General features: G+C 37.9%; 2 protein-coding genes across 3 annotated transcripts; both read right to left on the bottom strand.

Moving 5' to 3' along the window:
• Window positions 1-3,264: 3,264 nt before the first annotated feature.
• On the bottom strand, window positions 3,265-9,860 carry LOC148998559 (C-type mannose receptor 2-like). Its single transcript, XM_089131770.1, has 3 exons — window positions 9,528-9,860; window positions 5,298-5,636; window positions 3,265-4,196 (listed from the first exon to the last, which is right to left on the bottom strand). The coding sequence occupies exons 1-3, from the start codon at window positions 9,757-9,759 to the stop codon at window positions 3,838-3,840; spliced, it is 930 nt and encodes a 309-aa protein (XP_088987896.1). The 5' UTR covers window positions 9,760-9,860; the 3' UTR covers window positions 3,265-3,837.
• Window positions 9,861-12,754: 2,894 nt separating this feature from the next.
• LOC120461272 (C-type mannose receptor 2) lies at window positions 12,755-16,224 on the bottom strand. Of its 2 annotated transcripts, XM_089131769.1 has the most exons (5): window positions 16,167-16,224; window positions 15,952-15,990; window positions 15,518-15,871; window positions 13,538-13,885; window positions 12,755-13,355 (listed from the first exon to the last, which is right to left on the bottom strand). In XM_089131769.1, the coding sequence occupies exons 2-5, from the start codon at window positions 15,986-15,988 to the stop codon at window positions 12,997-12,999; spliced, it is 1,098 nt and encodes a 365-aa protein (XP_088987895.1). In that variant the 5' UTR covers window positions 15,989-15,990; window positions 16,167-16,224; the 3' UTR covers window positions 12,755-12,996. The 2 variants fall into 2 exon arrangements, with proteins under 2 accessions (XP_088987895.1, XP_039505375.2); XM_039649441.2 differs by lacking the exon at window positions 16,167-16,224 and having other exon boundaries at window positions 15,952-16,006.
• Between the last annotated feature and the right edge of the window lie 843 nt (window positions 16,225-17,067).

Raw genomic sequence — 17,067 nt, 5'->3', positions numbered from 1 at the left:
CTTCCAGAGGTCTTTTGCTTGAGGATGCTCCAAAGGTTCTCAATAGGGTTGAGGTCAGTGTGGGGGCCACTCCAAGAGTTTATCTCCTTTTTTGCCCATAGCAGCCAATAACACAGAATTATTTTTTGCTGCATGAGATGGTGCATTGTCATGAATGACAATAATTTTGCTACGGAAGGCATGGTTCTTCTTTTTGTACCATGGAAGAAAGTGAGAAGAAGAAAGTCAGAAACTCTGGATGCATTGCAGAGGGCATTTTCACACCTTCAGGGACGCTAAAGGGACCTACCAGCTCTCTCCCCATGATTCCGACCCAAAACATGACTCCGCCTCCTCCTTGCTGACGTCGCAGCCGTATTGGGACATGGTGGCCATCCACCAACCATCCACTACTCCATCCATCTGCGCCATCCAGGGTTGCACGGCACTCATCAGTAAGCAAGACTATTTAAAAATTAGTCTTCATGTATTTCTGGGCCCACTGCAACGTTTTGGCTTGTAAGCATTGGTTAGGGGTGGCAGAATAGTAGGTTTATGTACAACTGCAAGCCCTGGAGGATCCTACACCTTGAGGTTTGCGGGACTCCAGAGGCCCCAGCATCTTCAAATACCTGTTTGCTGCTTTGTAATGGCATTATAGCAGTGCTCTCCTAAATCCGATGCATTTGTCTGGCAGTAACCTTCCTCATTATGCCTTTTTCTGTACAAACCCATCTGTACTCTGAATCAGCCACAAATCTCTTCACAGTACATTGATCATGCTTACATTTTCGTGAACTATCTAAAGTTTTCATACCTTGTCCAAGGCACTGCACTATTTAACTCTTTTCCGCAACAAAGAGATCCTTTTTCTTTCCCATATTGCTTGAAACCTGTGGCCTGCTTAATAATGTGGAACATCCTTCTTAAGTAGTTTTCCTTTAATTGGGCTCACCTTGCAAACTACTTATCACAGGTGTCTGAGATTTTTTTCCGTGATCCAAAGAACTTGGAGACACAATATTATCCATAAGTTTGATTATAAAACTAAATATTACATTTTTATGACACTTATTTTCAATTTGCATAATAATTTGGAACGCGGTGTATGTCTTCTAGCTCAACTGGAATAGGCAACGCCAGTCCTTGAGGTCACTGTCCTGCTGAGTTCAGCTCATAGAACGGTTTTGCATGTTAAAATAATTAATGGTTTAATTTTTAAGTATGTGAAATGAATTGATTGAGTCAGTCCTGCAAACCTGTTGGTAGACGGTGGAAATACACACTCATCCCAGATGATATCTGAGTCTGGGTTCTCCCAAGGTTTTTTTCTCCATTCTGTCCCTGATGGAGTTTTGGTTCATTGCCGCTGTTGCCTTGGCTTTTGGCTTGCTTAGTTGGAGACATTTCATATTTTACAATATTATTGATCTGTCTGCATTGACACCATCATATGAACTCACTTAACCTGGACTGAGACTATTTTCTTCTAAATCTCCTGTACAGAAACACTGTTGCATTATTTTCCTTGTATCTCTGTAAAGCTGCTTTGAAACACTCTGTGTTGTAAAAAGCTCTATATAAATAAAGGTTAAATGATTGACTGCTGGTTTAGAACAAATGTGTCTTTATTTCCTCCATCGAAATGGAGATTGTGATTGCTTGTGATTGGCTGGATTGTTTTCATTAAAACATTGTTGCATTTTTAAGAATTAAACATTTAAGAAAATTCTTTGCTTCATACTCCTGCTGTTTGTTTATAGAATTTGTTTATTATTATTTACATGGACATGTAAACACATTCTCATCACTGATTTGTTTAGATGTACATTTAGACTTTCATGGAGGACAATATTTACATATCTGACGTGAAACAAAAGCAGAAACAGTGTGTTATTGTTCTAGACATATTCCAGTGTTTCATTCAGTCTTACTCATCTCTTATTTTTATTAAGTTACACTCCTTAACATTAGTTATTCTCTGGCTGTTATAAAGCACATTTGTTATAGAAAAAGCAGTGAGGAACGATTATGTAGTGGATGATTATGACGTATTGATGATGACATGTTGTGGCCTGAGGCCTAAACCCTGAAGCCGGTTTTGGTGGCTAACAAGGTGTTTTAGTTTAGTTTGCACCAACCCTGGATTTTAGGCACTGTGAAAGTGGCTCGGCTTTTGAGCGGTGTTCATCGCCATAGTCATGGTACCAACACACCGGATTGGTTTGGTTTTGTCAACTTTAAACTAATCCTGTAACCCTGAGTTTGCTCAACTACCATCATGGTACAGCCTCTGATTTACTGATCTAATCCAGTCTTTAATCAATTATCAAACATGTGTTTTATTGTTAACAGACTTAAATTCTACATTACCACCACTGTGAAACTACAACCAGGGATTTTAGACTTATCATTCATAAAAAATAAAAAAAACACAAGACATCAAAAATCAGCACATGCATCTCAACAATGGTGACAATCAAACCAAGTAACAAACAAAAAACACACTCTGAACATCAAAAAACAGGAAAAATGAAAGCAAATAAACAAAATAGTCAGTCCATTCAGCTGCATCATTTATTCATGCTGCAGTGCATGCTGGGAGTTTTGTACCGTGTCATGGCCGGCTCAGATCCGTGAAAAATGGAGGCAACGAGAACAAATGCGAATCAAAAAGTATTTATAAAAATAAAAAGTTTACAACTCATAACTAAATAAGAAAAACAGCAAAACTATTTTTGAGATTACTATGCTGATTTTTGAGGTCTGTGTGTCAGCAGGTACCCATGTTGCTTTAAACCACAGGGATGTTATAATCAATAATACACAATTAATAACATCATTCAATCGATCAAAGATTAAACACTGGATGAAATTATTGAATTAGGTCACAAAAGTTCTTTATGTCATAAACACACATAACATAACATTAATTCTTGTTTATCATTGTGCTTGATCAATTTGAACATCGCAAATTTATTATAGAGAATGGGAACGTGACAGACATGTAATAATAATAATAATAGTATTAATGAGGGATGTCCCGATCCGATACTCGGGATCGGTATCGGCTCCGATACTGCCATTTTTGCCGGATCGGGTATCGATTAGACATCGATCAGACGAGGCTGATCCAAATCCGATATTGTGCATATCCATGATGGAAGATACTAAAGATGATATGGAAGAAGAGGACTTTGAAAGTCTGCTACTCGAATCCGATGTTCGTGGCTATCTTACGAGCAAGTGTGTGTTTTATAAACGTCACGACACAAAAATGCTGTTTGTAAATGAGTTTATTTACATTTATTACAGGTTGCAAGATACTTTATTTCTATTTCATTGAGACACATATAGATGCTCACCATCATATTTTAAACTAGTAATTACATGTAAGTATAAGTAAGTAAGTCAATATATGACAAGTGCAAAACACAGGAGTGAGGAGGAGAAAGAAACCACACCACCAGAATACAGAGATCCCATGAAATCAACAGACTTGGGCTTTGCTTTTTTCTTTTAAATATTTACATCCTCCAATCATGATCTTCTACTTTCTATTTAATGGTGAGTATGTTTGCTAAACATAATGAGTTGGTTTTTTTTTCAGAAGAGAATAAATACAAATTCATAATCTACATTTTTGTAAAAGCCACACAGATGAAAACTCATTTTAATGTCATGGGGTTTTTAAAACATATAGTGCACATTAGTATTTGAAATGCCCAAAGAACAATACATTGATAGTATATAGACTCGTTTGATTCTTTTAAATTATAAAACTTATAAGCACAATATCTGATGATGTTTGCCAGCTAAAAAACATTTGAATAAGAACAACCCAAACATCCTTTACTCCTAATATCTGCTGCAGATGAAGTTGAGTTTTCGGTCTTCAGGACGGCTGATCCAGCTCTGATCTCCTCCAGTCTGAACTGCTCCAGATCTCACTGTACTCTCACAGTCCTCGTCTGTGCCGTTCCCTGGAGCCCAGTTCTGATAGCACACGGTCTCTCCGCTCACCCAGAACCAGATGCCCACAGTGCAGGAGTGACGTAAACCCAACCACACCGCCTCAGTAGACGCACGTTTAACCACATTCATCACACGACGCTGCATCTGGACTGAATGAACCGAGACCAGATCCGTATAATTCTGTCTGCAGTATCTCAGAGCTTCAGTCCACGTCAGAGTCTCAGTGATCAGAATCAGTTTATCTGGACACAAAACACACCACAAGCAAACACTAGAGAGAGACTGATCAAAAACAACATGCAGAACACACACTGTGGAGGAATCTGTCATGTCACACATGTAGCGTGAACTTTAAAGTCCCTGTAAAGTCAATTCTACAAAAAAGTTCTAAACACATTATAAATGTTACATATGTATTGCTAAAACATATTACAAAGACTGTGAACTGTGAAGTACTGAAATGTGGAGTTTGACCGTTAAACAGTTTTTCACCATTGTAATTTACGGATTAATCGGGCGGGGCTAAAACAGGGCTCAATGACGCACTGGACCCCACGAGCTGTGGACACACCCCTATTTGATGACACACAGAGTCTGATCTCTCCCCTTACACACAATAACACTCCCCGAGCACATTCGCATTCACCCCTTAATCGCGAGTGACTGTCAGTACTATTAGTTACTACAGCTGAGCCTACAGTTTTCTAGCTAGCTATGCCTTCGACACGGACATGCATGGGCTACTACCTGGATGCGATCATGTACAAAACAGATCGGTATCCTCATTTAAATTCCCTTAAAAACGATCACATCAAGAAGAGGTTTTTAGAGAGCCTAACGTTACCTTGATGACGAGCTGAGGATCACCAACAGCAACACCCGCCTCTGTAGTGATCATTTTACACTGGATCGTTTTATAAACTTTCCTCAGAGACAACTGGGATTCACTGATAATCCGCTGTTACTGGTGAACGGGGCCGAATCGGTTATCTCCCGCCTCAGCTTTCATCCTCCCGTCTCCAAAAGCTAATCAGCTAACGTTAATATCACCGTCAACAGCTTTCCCGCTAGTGGGCGTGGTTTCAGCACAGCCAGCGGACACGCCCCCAGCGTTTGAGAGCAGAGAATCTGCTCATTTTTTTCGTGATTTTGATAGCTTATTTTATGTACTTCCCGACTTTTTTTATCATTCAAATTTGGCTGGGTGGCTAATTACACATTTTTCTGTAGTGTGACAAACTCAGAACACATACTTAATTTTGACTTTACAGGGACTTTAAGATATCTGGAGGTGATGGGTGGAGTGTGTGTGTGTGTGTGTGTGTGTGTGAGGATCTGCTCACCTTCATGGCACACAAAAGGGAATGGGTGGTTGCAAGAGATGTCATACCATTGACTCTGAGCGTTTGGTTTGATCACTGTACAGTTTTCATTTCCTCCATCATTATTAGGTTCACCAGTATACCAGTATGTAAATGAGTAGTTACTCTGATCTGACCACTGCCATGAGTCTCTGAACAGACCGATCCAGATCTCTTCAGTAGATCTTTGATTATCAGTGATGATCTTCTGAACCTGTTGACTCTCATTCTGGTTCCTCACACTGACCAGATCAATGTGATTCTGTCTGCAGAAACTCTGAGCGTCTGTCCAGTTCTTCCCCTCATTGACAAAGACGAGTCCTGTGTTCACATTAAGAAAAAAAATGTTCATTATTCTTACACTGCTTTACGTTTTGTATGTTATTAAGAGCAACAGTGGAAGCATCAGAAACACGTGACATTCAAAGACTGATTCTAGAGCTGATGATATACTGTATTTAATATTTTAATATTTGCGACCTCTGATATACATAGCAATTGTAAGTCGCTTTGGATAAAATTAAAAAATGTAAATTTATTTTAATGGACTCGTTTCATTACATGGACTGGAATTTTTTCAGAAAAAAAAATGTATTAGAAATTGACTTAACATGGTGGGCAAGCATATGTAACGAGTCATAAGTGCAATCCAGGTTCAATGTATTGTTACTTTTTCTATTATTTATTATTTTAATATTGAATTTTAATTTTTTTTTTCCTATGATTATATGATGATTCTTTCCCATGATGCAATATGATTCTGCTATTCACTTTCCAGAGACTTTTATTTTGTAAATTTTTTCTGATGCCATTTTTAAAGAGCACCTATCATGGATTTTTGAAAATGACTGTTCATGTAGTGTGGAATATAGCTCTAAGGGAATGAAAACATCCTGCAAAGATTTATATCTGAAAGTGCACCGTATATAAAGTTATTGTCTTTCAAAAGTGAGAGTCGACTCTAAGTCTATGAAATGAATTGTTTTTGAAACGAGTCATTAGCTGCTACATCGTGACGTATAGAGAGGTCTTTGGCCGCTCCCAATATCTGCGCGCGCAGACTTGAAGTGACGTCTAGATTAGGGTTGCACGATATTGACAAAAAATGTGATATTACGATATCGATAATGAATATTGCGATATCGATATTAATTTCGATATTTTTAAATGGATGTAAAACTACAAAAGTTATAGGAAAACACATAAAAAAGATTAATAAATAAAACAAGTTTTCTTACAACATAAGGTTTATTTCAACTGACAGTCATATTGGACTGGTACAGCATGAATATATAAATAATAACCATGTCTACAGAACAGGACATTTTTTTACTATGTTAGTTGTGTAGGCCTACACTACAGTCAGTGTAAAAGACAATAAATAAGCAAGTCCATAGAACACACTATATGCAACATAAACGCCACTATATGCGTTTTCTTTGACCGGATAGCTATCTGATCGTGAAAAGACCAGTTGTAAATGCCCTGTGGAACGCATATGTGACGTAACGTTACCGGTATTTGAATCTAATCGCTCAAACCACTTCAGGAGGTGGTCAGGGCCGCATTCCAGACAAAACTGGACAAATGTAAATGTATCTCGTTATTGAATAAACCACATATGTAAAATTGACTCCTTCCAAAAACGCTAAAAATGAGAACGTTACAGGCTTAATGTCATGTTATGGCCAGATTTGACGACGCGCGCGACTGCAACACGCAGATCAGCTGAGCATCTCTTCATTATGCCAACGCACAAACTATGGCAAATCAAAGTGAAAGTAAGTCACAGACGCTTTTACACAGTTATCTTCATTAAAAGTAAATGAATGATCTTATTTTACCTGATGATCGTATGCAGCCCATTTGCTTTCGGTGACGTAACTTACGCGCACTCCATTGAATCTGCATATAGCGCGGGAATTAAAGATCGTATTTTGATAAATCAGATATCCGATCAGTGAAAACGCATGAAGTTGCCAGATGGCCTGATGTTTATGCTTGTGCGCGTCGAGCCGGCCGGGGCAAGTGTGTGTGTGGGCGGACTGTGTGGTAGTAGAGCAAGTGAGAAGTGAGAGAGTGACGGCGATTAGCTTTGAAGCGAATATAGCGACTCTTGAGAAAAAACAAAGTGTCTCCCCTGTTCTTTCTGACCACTGTGGGAAATCTGTAGCATGAAAAGTTAAACCTCTCCTTGATTTCATGTTGTTTATGGAGAAGGAGAATCAGGAAATGAATCGGTGGAAATGAAACGGTGACGGACGCATCATAAACAAAATATTGCATAAATATCGCGAGACTTTCGATATGTATATCGAGCAACGTGATATCGCGATAACGATATTGATTCGATATATCGTGCACCCCTAGTCTAGATCACATTCAAATACTTCAGCTGAATCGCATCATGTCGAGAAGACGCTGCGTTCTACATTGACAGTTCAGCCACTTGTTTTCATTGTCCAGGGACGAGCATGTGAAGAATCAGTGGTCAGAGTTCATATTTGCAACGAGTAATCTTTGCAATCCAGTGTATATGGATCAGGTTCGTCCTCCTCCGAATCACAATCTGTAAGTAATATTAATATTGTTTGCAGGAGTGGCTGAGGAACAATAGTAACGGATTCATACCTGTAATAATACAACACAGATCAATAATATTGTTGAATATTAAATGTCTCCAACTAAGAAAGGCAAAAGCAAGGCAACAGTGGCAAGGAATCAAAACTCCATCAGGTGATTGAATGGAGAAAAAAAAAACCTTGGGAGAACCCAGGCTCAGTCGGGCGCCAGTTCTCCTCTGGACAACGAATGAACAGTGATTACAAAACAAATTGGATCGAAACATCAAAGGGTCATGAAACCCCCCTCTTTCAGCTCAAGTCTAGCTCACAATCTTTTTGAAAAATGCAACTTAAATGGGCGTGGCTAGCTGTGAGAAGAAGGGAGGGAGTGGGTGTGGTATGGCCATCACTGTCACTCTCCCATGCACATCGACTGTCACTAAAAAGCAATGGTAAAACGTGAGGAAATGCTAGATTTTTTTATATAGCTGGCAAAGTTGAAGTCTTATGAAATACACCGACACTTTATAATTATTGTCCTTTCAAAAGAAACTGAATGCCCTGCTACATGTATTAGCCTACAGTAATCGTAATTCTTTTTAAAACATATTAATGTAGGCTACATGTATAATTATAATGTCATTATAAAATATATAGTGGTTTATATAGACACTATAAATGCATTTCAGAAAAAAAATATATAAAAAAAGGTTTTCAGATCTACAAGCCGCCTGAACCCTCATAATAAAGATGGCTCTGCGGAGGTGGATGACTTCTCATTTTAGACACACACACACACCTCTGAATGGATAGAAAAGTCCTCGGGATACCACATCTCTAGCAAGACGCAACTTTGTCCACCATTCTCCACTTGTCGCAGCTCTCTCTCGTTTACAGCACACACTATAGTTTAGATCATGTTTAGACGTGTTCGTGTTTGATGGCAAACCAACCGTCCAGAGCCAGAGTCTAGCCTGGCAGCATCGCGGGGAACATATTCAACAAACTTGGACTTTGCACCATGAAAACAAACACTTGCGTCCCATGATTGCCTCTCTCATTCTACTACGCGATATATCACAGTTTGACATGTCTGTCGACCGATCCACGTGGTGTCATGGATAATTGAGGCCCTGTTTACACGAGAATGCTCGCGTAAGGATCAAGAGTGGAGATCTTAAAAACGCTCCATTGCCGCGTTTCCGTGTAAACGGTAAAAACGCATATATCTGCTTGACAGTGCAGGTTGCACGCAAGCGCGCAGACTTGGTGTTGTTGTGTGACAGTGCTTCACATCGCCACCTAGCCGCCTGGAGTGCATACTACATTTAATTTCACACACTCACTATGTGCACACGGATTTCCCACCAAAAACGCTCGTCTAAACACAGAATAAAAAGTGATAACGCAACGCCACTTTTGCGTTTTCTCTTCAGAATCATTTCCGTGTAAACATAGCCTAAGAGACTGTGTCTTCTCATAGGATAAGAAAACCAGTGTGATGTGAACTGCTGGTTGGCCTACAAAGTGACATCATCCTTGCACCACTGTATGAGCAAACCAGTCCTTTGCTGCAATCTACTGGTTATAGTGGGCATTTCAAGATGTCATTTTCCTTATAAAGGTCTTTGTTTTCAACTGCACTTACTGTTGTTAGATGAATTGCAGATGAAATTCCAGCTGTTACTACATGGCCTATCACGCCATTCTCCATTTTTTATGGTAGCACACTCATCTTTGCCATCAGGTTGTGTACGTTCCCAGTTCAGATAGAGCGCAGGTTCACCTGAAGACCACTGCCATTTCCTCTGCAACCCAATCCAGATATACTGATCACCTCTATCATTCACACTCTTCTTCAGCTCGTTCATGTCGTTCATGTCGTCAACGGTGGCCAGATCTGTGTAAATCTCTCTGCAGAATCTCTGAGCTTCAGTCCAGGTCTTTTTCACGTTTATAAAGTGATACTGACGCTGAACACATTCAGATACGGAGCAGAGAGCTGTGGAAGAGAGCGTTTGATTTAATGCTTTTCATAACAGGGTCAAACCTGATCAAACTATAAACCACAAACACACTCACCAGTGAGAAGAAGAATCAAATATTGAGTTTGCTCCATTTCTAAGGGAAAAAACACAGTGAAAAACTCAGATATCAAACATTCCAAGATTCATTTTGGAGTAAATGAGAGTTTCAGTTAGTATCTTACATAATCACTGTTCATAATCATTGAGATAATATTAACATCTGAAAGTGTAATTGTGTTTGAAGAATGAACATGTTCTTACTTTAGAGGTCGTGTGTTTCTGTCCTGAGTCTGATGTTTCTGTCTGCAGATTTGCACTTCGTGATTATTATATCTGCTCTCACCCCTCATTCAGATCATCACATCATTTGTTTATGTCTCTGAAAACCCCTTTCAAATTTTACTTCCCCCTTATTTGTGTCAGTCACTGTTTCTATATATTTGCATATTGGCATATATGTCAGTTAGTATTAGTCCTCCTAACCTTAATTAAAAAAAAAAAGTAATATGAACATTCATAATTTATATTTGAACATTGACACCTAAACCGCTGCTTCAATCAATGATATTGCTGGACTGCATAACTTGTGATATATCCCTGATCATCTTCGGCCTGTCCACCAACACTTGTGATGTTTGCGCTTCCCCATTTGTCTACTTACATTACATGTTTTCTGGTGTTTGGCTCAAAAGGATCAAGTGTGAGTAAAACATAGCTTACATGGCTTTATTTAGATTTTCAAAGCTTTGCATTTTAAAAGAAACCTCTAAATGTCTGTTCAGACTGGACTTACTGGTAATGTGCGACGAAGGATGTCCAAGTCTAAGGTCTAAGGTCCAACCTTCTTTTAGCAGGATACATCAGAATGATCCTTCGCAGCCTTGCCTAACCCAGAATTCATTGCGTGTCAGAGATGAAATTTCCTTAAATGCAAGTATTAGATTTCAATTTAATTGAGTAATTTAATATTTTTAATCACAAAAACAAAATAAAAACATACAATACACGTTAAAATGTTGACTTATATGTTGCCTGCATATGATGTTATTTAGGCTGGTTTCTACTCATTAGACTTTATTATGTAGGCTACATTAAGTGACCATGTTTTTTTTAGGCAGTTATAATTTTAAAAGTCCTGTGCAAATGTTACTGACTATTTCATTGAGGGACACAGCTGCAAACAGTTTGCTAATACGACAATGCATTTGTGCATTTTCCAGATAACATCATTGTTTTCTATTTTTATAAATTAACTAAATTAATAACTTTTTTGCAATGAAATGAACCATCACTGAACTCACTGTGGCTATTTTCCTCTAGATCTGCTGTACAGAAACAAACTTCGTTGCATTATTTTCCTTGTATCTTTGTAAATCTGCTTTCTGTATTGTAAAAAGCTCTATATAAATAAAGGTTAGCTGATTGACTGCTGGTTCAGAACAAATGTGTCTTTATTTCCTCCATCTAAATACTTGATTGTGATTGGCTGGAATGTTTTCATTAAAACGTTGTTGTATTTTTAAGAATTAGGCATTTAAGAAAATTCTTTGCTTCATACGCCTGCTGTTTACTATTTGTTCATTGAACTTGAACATGTAAACACAGTCTCATCACTCATTTGTTTAGATCCACATTTAGACTTTCATGGAGGACAATATTTACATATCTGACGTGAAACAAAAGCAGAAACAGTGTGTTATTGTTCTAGACATATTCCAATGTTTCATTCAGTCTTACTCATCTGCTAGTTTTATTAAGTTACACTTCTTAACAATTGTTATTCTCAAGCTGTTATAGAAGCACATTTGTTATAGAAAATATAGAAAAAAAGCAGTGAGGAATGATTATGTAGTGGATGATTATGACGTATTGAGGATGACATGTTGTGGCCTGAGGCCGAAACCCTGAAGCCGGTTTTGGTGGCTAACAAGGTGTTTTAGTTTAGTTTGCACCAACCCTGGATTTTAGGCACTGTGAAAGTGGCTCGGCTTTTAGCGGTGTTCATCGCCATAGTCATGGTACCAACACACCGGATTGGTTTGGTTTTGTCAACTTTAAACTAATCCTGTAACCCTGAGTTTGTTCAACTACCATCATGGTACAGCTTCTGATTTACTGATCTAATCCAGTCTTTAATCAGTTATCAAACATGTGTTATATTGTTAACAGACTTAAATTATGCATTACCACCACTGTGAAACTACAACAACCAGTGATTTTAGACTTATCATTCATAAAAAAAACCAAAAAAAAAACACAAGACATCAAAAATCAGCACATGAATCTCAACAATGGTGACAATCAAACCAAGTAACAAAAAAAAACACACTCTGAACATCAAAAAACAGGAAAAATGAAAGCAAATAAACAAAATAGTCAGTCCATTCAGCTGCATCATTTATTCATGCTGCAGTGCATGCTGGGAGTTTTGTACCATGTCATGGCCGGCTCAGATCCGTGAAAAATGGAGGCAACGAGAACAAATGTGAATCAAAAAGTATTTATAAAAATAAAAAGTTTACAACTCATAACTAAATAAGAAAAACAGCAAAACTATTTTTGAGATTACTATGCTGATTTTTGATGTCTGATTGTTAACAATCATATTTTAAACTAGTAAGTACATGTAAGTATAAGTAACTAAGTAAATATATGACTAGTGCAAAACACGAGTGAGGAGAAGAAAGAAAGCACAACACCAGAATATCGAGATCCCATGAAATCAACAGACTTGGGCTTTGCTTTTTCTTTTAAATATGTACATCCTCCAATCATGATCTTCTACTTTCTATTTAATGGTGAGTATGTTTGCTAAACATAATGAGTTGGGGGTTTTTTTCAGAAGAGAATAAATACAAATTCATAATCTACATTTTTGTAAAAGCCACACCGATGAAAACTCATTTTGATGTGATGGGGTCTTTAAAACATATAGTGCACATTAGTATTTGAAATGCCCAAAGAAAATTACATTGATAGTAAAAAGACTCATGTGATTCTTTTAAATTATAGAACTTATAAGCACAATATCTGATGATGTTTGCCAGCTAAAAAACATTTGAATAAGAACAACCCAAACATCCTTCACTCCTAATATCTGCTGCAGATGAAGTTGAGTTTGCGGTCTTCAGGAAGGCTGATCCAGCGCTGATCTCCTCCAGACTGAACTGCTCCAGATCTCACTGTACTCTCACAGTCCTCGTCTGTGCCGTTCCCTGAAGCCCAGTTCTGATAGCACACGGTCTCTCCGCTCACCCAGTACCAGATGTCCAGAATACGGGAGTGACGTAAACCCAACCACACCGCCTCAGTAGACGCACGTTTAACCACATTCATCACACGACGCTGCATCTGGGCTGAATGAACCGAGACCAGATCCGTATAATTCTGTCTGCAGTATCTCAGAGCTTCAGTCCACGTCAGAGTCTCAGTGATCAGAATCAGTTTATCTGGACACAAAACACACCACAAGCAAACACTAGAGAGAGACTGATCAAAAACAACATGCAGAACACACACTGTGGAGGAATCTGTCATGTCAGACATGTAGCGTGAACTTTAAGATATCTGGAGGTGATGGGTGGAATGTGTGTGTGTGTGTGTGTGGGTGTGTGTGTGAGGATCTGCTCACCTTCATGACACACAAAAGGAAATTGACGGTTGCAAGAGATGTCGTGCCATTGACCCTGAGCGTTTGGTCTGATCACTGTACAGTTTTCATTTCCTCCATCATTATTAGGTTCACCAGTATACCAGTATGTAAATGAGTAGTTACTCTGATCTGACCACTGCCATGAGTCTCTGAACAGACCGATCCAGATCTCTTCAGTAGATCTGTGATTATCATTGATGAACTTCTGAATCTGTTGACTCTCATTCTGGTTCCTCACACTGACCAGATCAATGTGTCTCTGTCTGCAGAAACTCTGAGCGCCTCTCCAGTTCTTCCTCTGATTGACAAAGACGAGTCCTGTGTTCACTTTAAGAAAATAAAATTTAAAAAAAAAATCAGTTTGTTCATTATTCTCACACTTCTTTACGGTTTCTATGTTAATAAGAGCACTGAAAGCTTCAGAAACTCGTGACATTCAAAGACTGATTCTACAGCTGCTGATATATTTAATATTTTAATATTTGCGACCTCTGATATATATTTAACCTCCTAAGACCCGAGTTTTGGGTGGAGAAGTCCAGGGGTCAGAAAGTAAAAGTACTGCCACATTTTTATTCCACCCACAGCAAAAACTCCAGTGTTAAATGAACTTTACTGGGAGTTTCTTTGGATCCAGACTCAAGAGTGGTAAAGTTAATGAGATAATTAAGTGAATAATTGAGTGATGATTGAGATATTATTGAAGACACCTGATGATAACAAGCAGAATCACTGAAGGAGAATGTCACATTTTTAAAGTCACCATTATGGAGATCAGTGTCTGCTTTAGTTGGGCTCTTGACTCTTAAATCATTAACTTTAGATGTTGTATGGCTGCTGTGCATGAGATATAACAGCCAGATGAACAACAAGGAAAGCTGATGCGCTGAGGTTGGTTATGTTTTGGCATAATCATCATTTGTCAGGAAACTCATTTGTAGAGTTTAACCTTTTTGATTACACAGTATAACATTTTCAAAAATGTAAATATTATCCAAAAAATTTCTTAAAAGCTGTTTTATTCTAAATTTTTTTTTGGGGACACACAGACATCAAGAATCAGCCTGTGATTCTCAACAATGGTGACAATTATAAAGCATGTTGCAGTTCATTCTGGGTGCCACCAATCAAAACTCATTCATGGCTCCCATCATGCATTGCGGTATGAATAAATAATGATCTGAATTGTCTTAGTAATTTCTTTTCCCTATTTGAATATTCTGCTTGTAACCATTGTTGAGATTCATACACTGAATCTTGATGTCTGTGCGTGCCTAAAAGAAAGATTTTTATTTTTCAGAACAACGTTTAATAAAGAAGTCAATGGGTTTTTGAATGGAGTTTCGGTTAAATGGCTGAAATAAGGTCTGTGGTGAACACAAGCTCAAGACACTTTCAGGTTTTTTTCTTTTTCTTTTTTTCTATGATATAAAATACATCAATATTACCCCATTCGGGATTTTTTTTAAAGCGTTATTTGTCTGGTAAATGTAAATGGGACTCCAGACACTGTCGGAGATTAAACGTCATCTCGCCAAACAGGTAAAATCAGTCGACTTTACTGCCTCAGGATGCTTTCTACTCTTATAAACTACTCTTCATCAAACATTCTGGGAAAATGTTCATAGATAAAAACTGAGAGAGTTGTCGTAAGATTTAGTGATCATGGCTTTGAATATGTGGGTAATTATCTTAATGGACAAAACATAAACTTTTGTTAATTACAGAGCTTTTTTTTTTTTTGCGATAATCCAAGAGTCCCCCCTTTAAAAATCCTATTGTTTTTTTTTTTCTCTCGAGGAAACCAGTGTGATATGAACTGTCGGTTGGCCTACAAAGTGACATCATCCTTGCACCACTGTGTGAGCAAACCAGTCCTTCGCTGCAATCTCCTGGTTATAGTGGGCATTTCATGACATCATTTTCCTTATAAAGGTCTTTGTTTTCAGCTGCACTTACTGTTGTTAGATGAATTGCAGATGAAACTCCTCCTGTTACTACATGGCCTATCATGCCATTTTCCATTTTTTATCGTAGCACACTCATCTGTGCCATCAGGTTGTGTACGTTCCCAGTTCAGATAGAGCGCAGGTTCACCTGAAGACCACTGCCATTTCCTCTGCAACCCAATCCAGATATACTGATCACCTCCAACATTCACACTCTTCTTCAGCTCGTTCATGTCGTTCATGTCGTCAACGGTGGCCAGATCTGTGTAATTCTCTCTGCAGAATCTCTGAGCTTCAGTCCAGGTCTTCCTCACGTTTATAAAGTGATACTGACGCTGAACACATTCAGATACGGAGCAGAGAGCTGAGAAAGAGAGCGTTTGATTTAATGCTTTTCATAACAGGGTCAAACCTGAACAAACTATAAACCACAAACACACTCACCAATGAGAAGAAGAATCAAATATAGAGTTTGCTCCATTTCTGAGAAAAAACACATTAACAAACTCAGAAATCAAACATTCCCAGATTCATTTTGGAGTAAAATATGACAATTTCACTTAGTATTTTAACAGCAGTATTAATTAACTGTACATAATCATTGAGATAATATTGAATCTGAAAGTGCAATTGTGTTTGAAGAATGAACATGTTCTTACTTTAGAGGTCGTGTGTTTCTGTCCTGAGTCTGATGTTTCTGTCTGCAGATTTGCACTTCGTGATTATTATATCTGCTCTCATCCCTCATTCAGATCATCACATCATTTGTTTATTTCTCTGAAAACCCCTATTTCATATTTTACTTCCCCCTTATTTGTGTCTGTCTACCACTGTTTCTATATATTTGCATATTGGCATCTATGTCAGTTAGTATTAGTCCTGACCTTAACCTTAATAAAAAAAAAAAGTAAAATGAACATTCATAATTTATATTTGAACATTGACAACTAAACCGCTGCTTCAATCAATGATATTGCTGGACTGCATAACTTGTGATATATCCCTGATCATCTTCGGCCTGTCCACCAACACTTGTGATGTTTGCGCTTCCCCATTTGTCTACTTACATTACATGTTTTCTGGTGTTTGGCTCAAAAAAGGATCAAGTGTGAGTAAAACATAGCTTACATGGCTTTATTTAGATTTTCAAAGCTTTGCATTTTAAAAGAAACCTCTAAAAGTCTGTTCAGACTGGACTTACTGGTAATGATGGTTCTTCTAAATAAGTGATAAAAAAAGCAGTTGCAAATATTGTACAATTTACAAAATAAACATACTTGCGTGCACATATCAGTCACTCCAGGATTTCACGATTTTTTTGTGTGATTTTTGCGATCAAAATGACTGATTTTGTGGTTGTAATTTCCAAAAATTTGTGGAAAAATGTGCGATTTATATATAACATTTACCATAATAGTATTCAGGCCTTCCAGAAAAACGCTGAGTTTTTTTGTGATTGTTGGGGGCAAAAATTTATTGATTACACGGCCCGTTTTCTTTAAAATGCGATGGAATATATATTTATATTTATGCAATTTTATGCGATGAAATTGCAGGAAT

This window comes from Pimephales promelas, chromosome 1, assembly GCF_988280905.1.
Source record: "Pimephales promelas chromosome 1, fPimPro1.hap1.1, whole genome shotgun sequence".
NCBI classification, from domain to species: Eukaryota; Metazoa; Chordata; class Actinopteri; order Cypriniformes; family Leuciscidae; genus Pimephales; species Pimephales promelas.
This window is presented reverse-complemented; position numbering and strand designations above follow the sequence as displayed.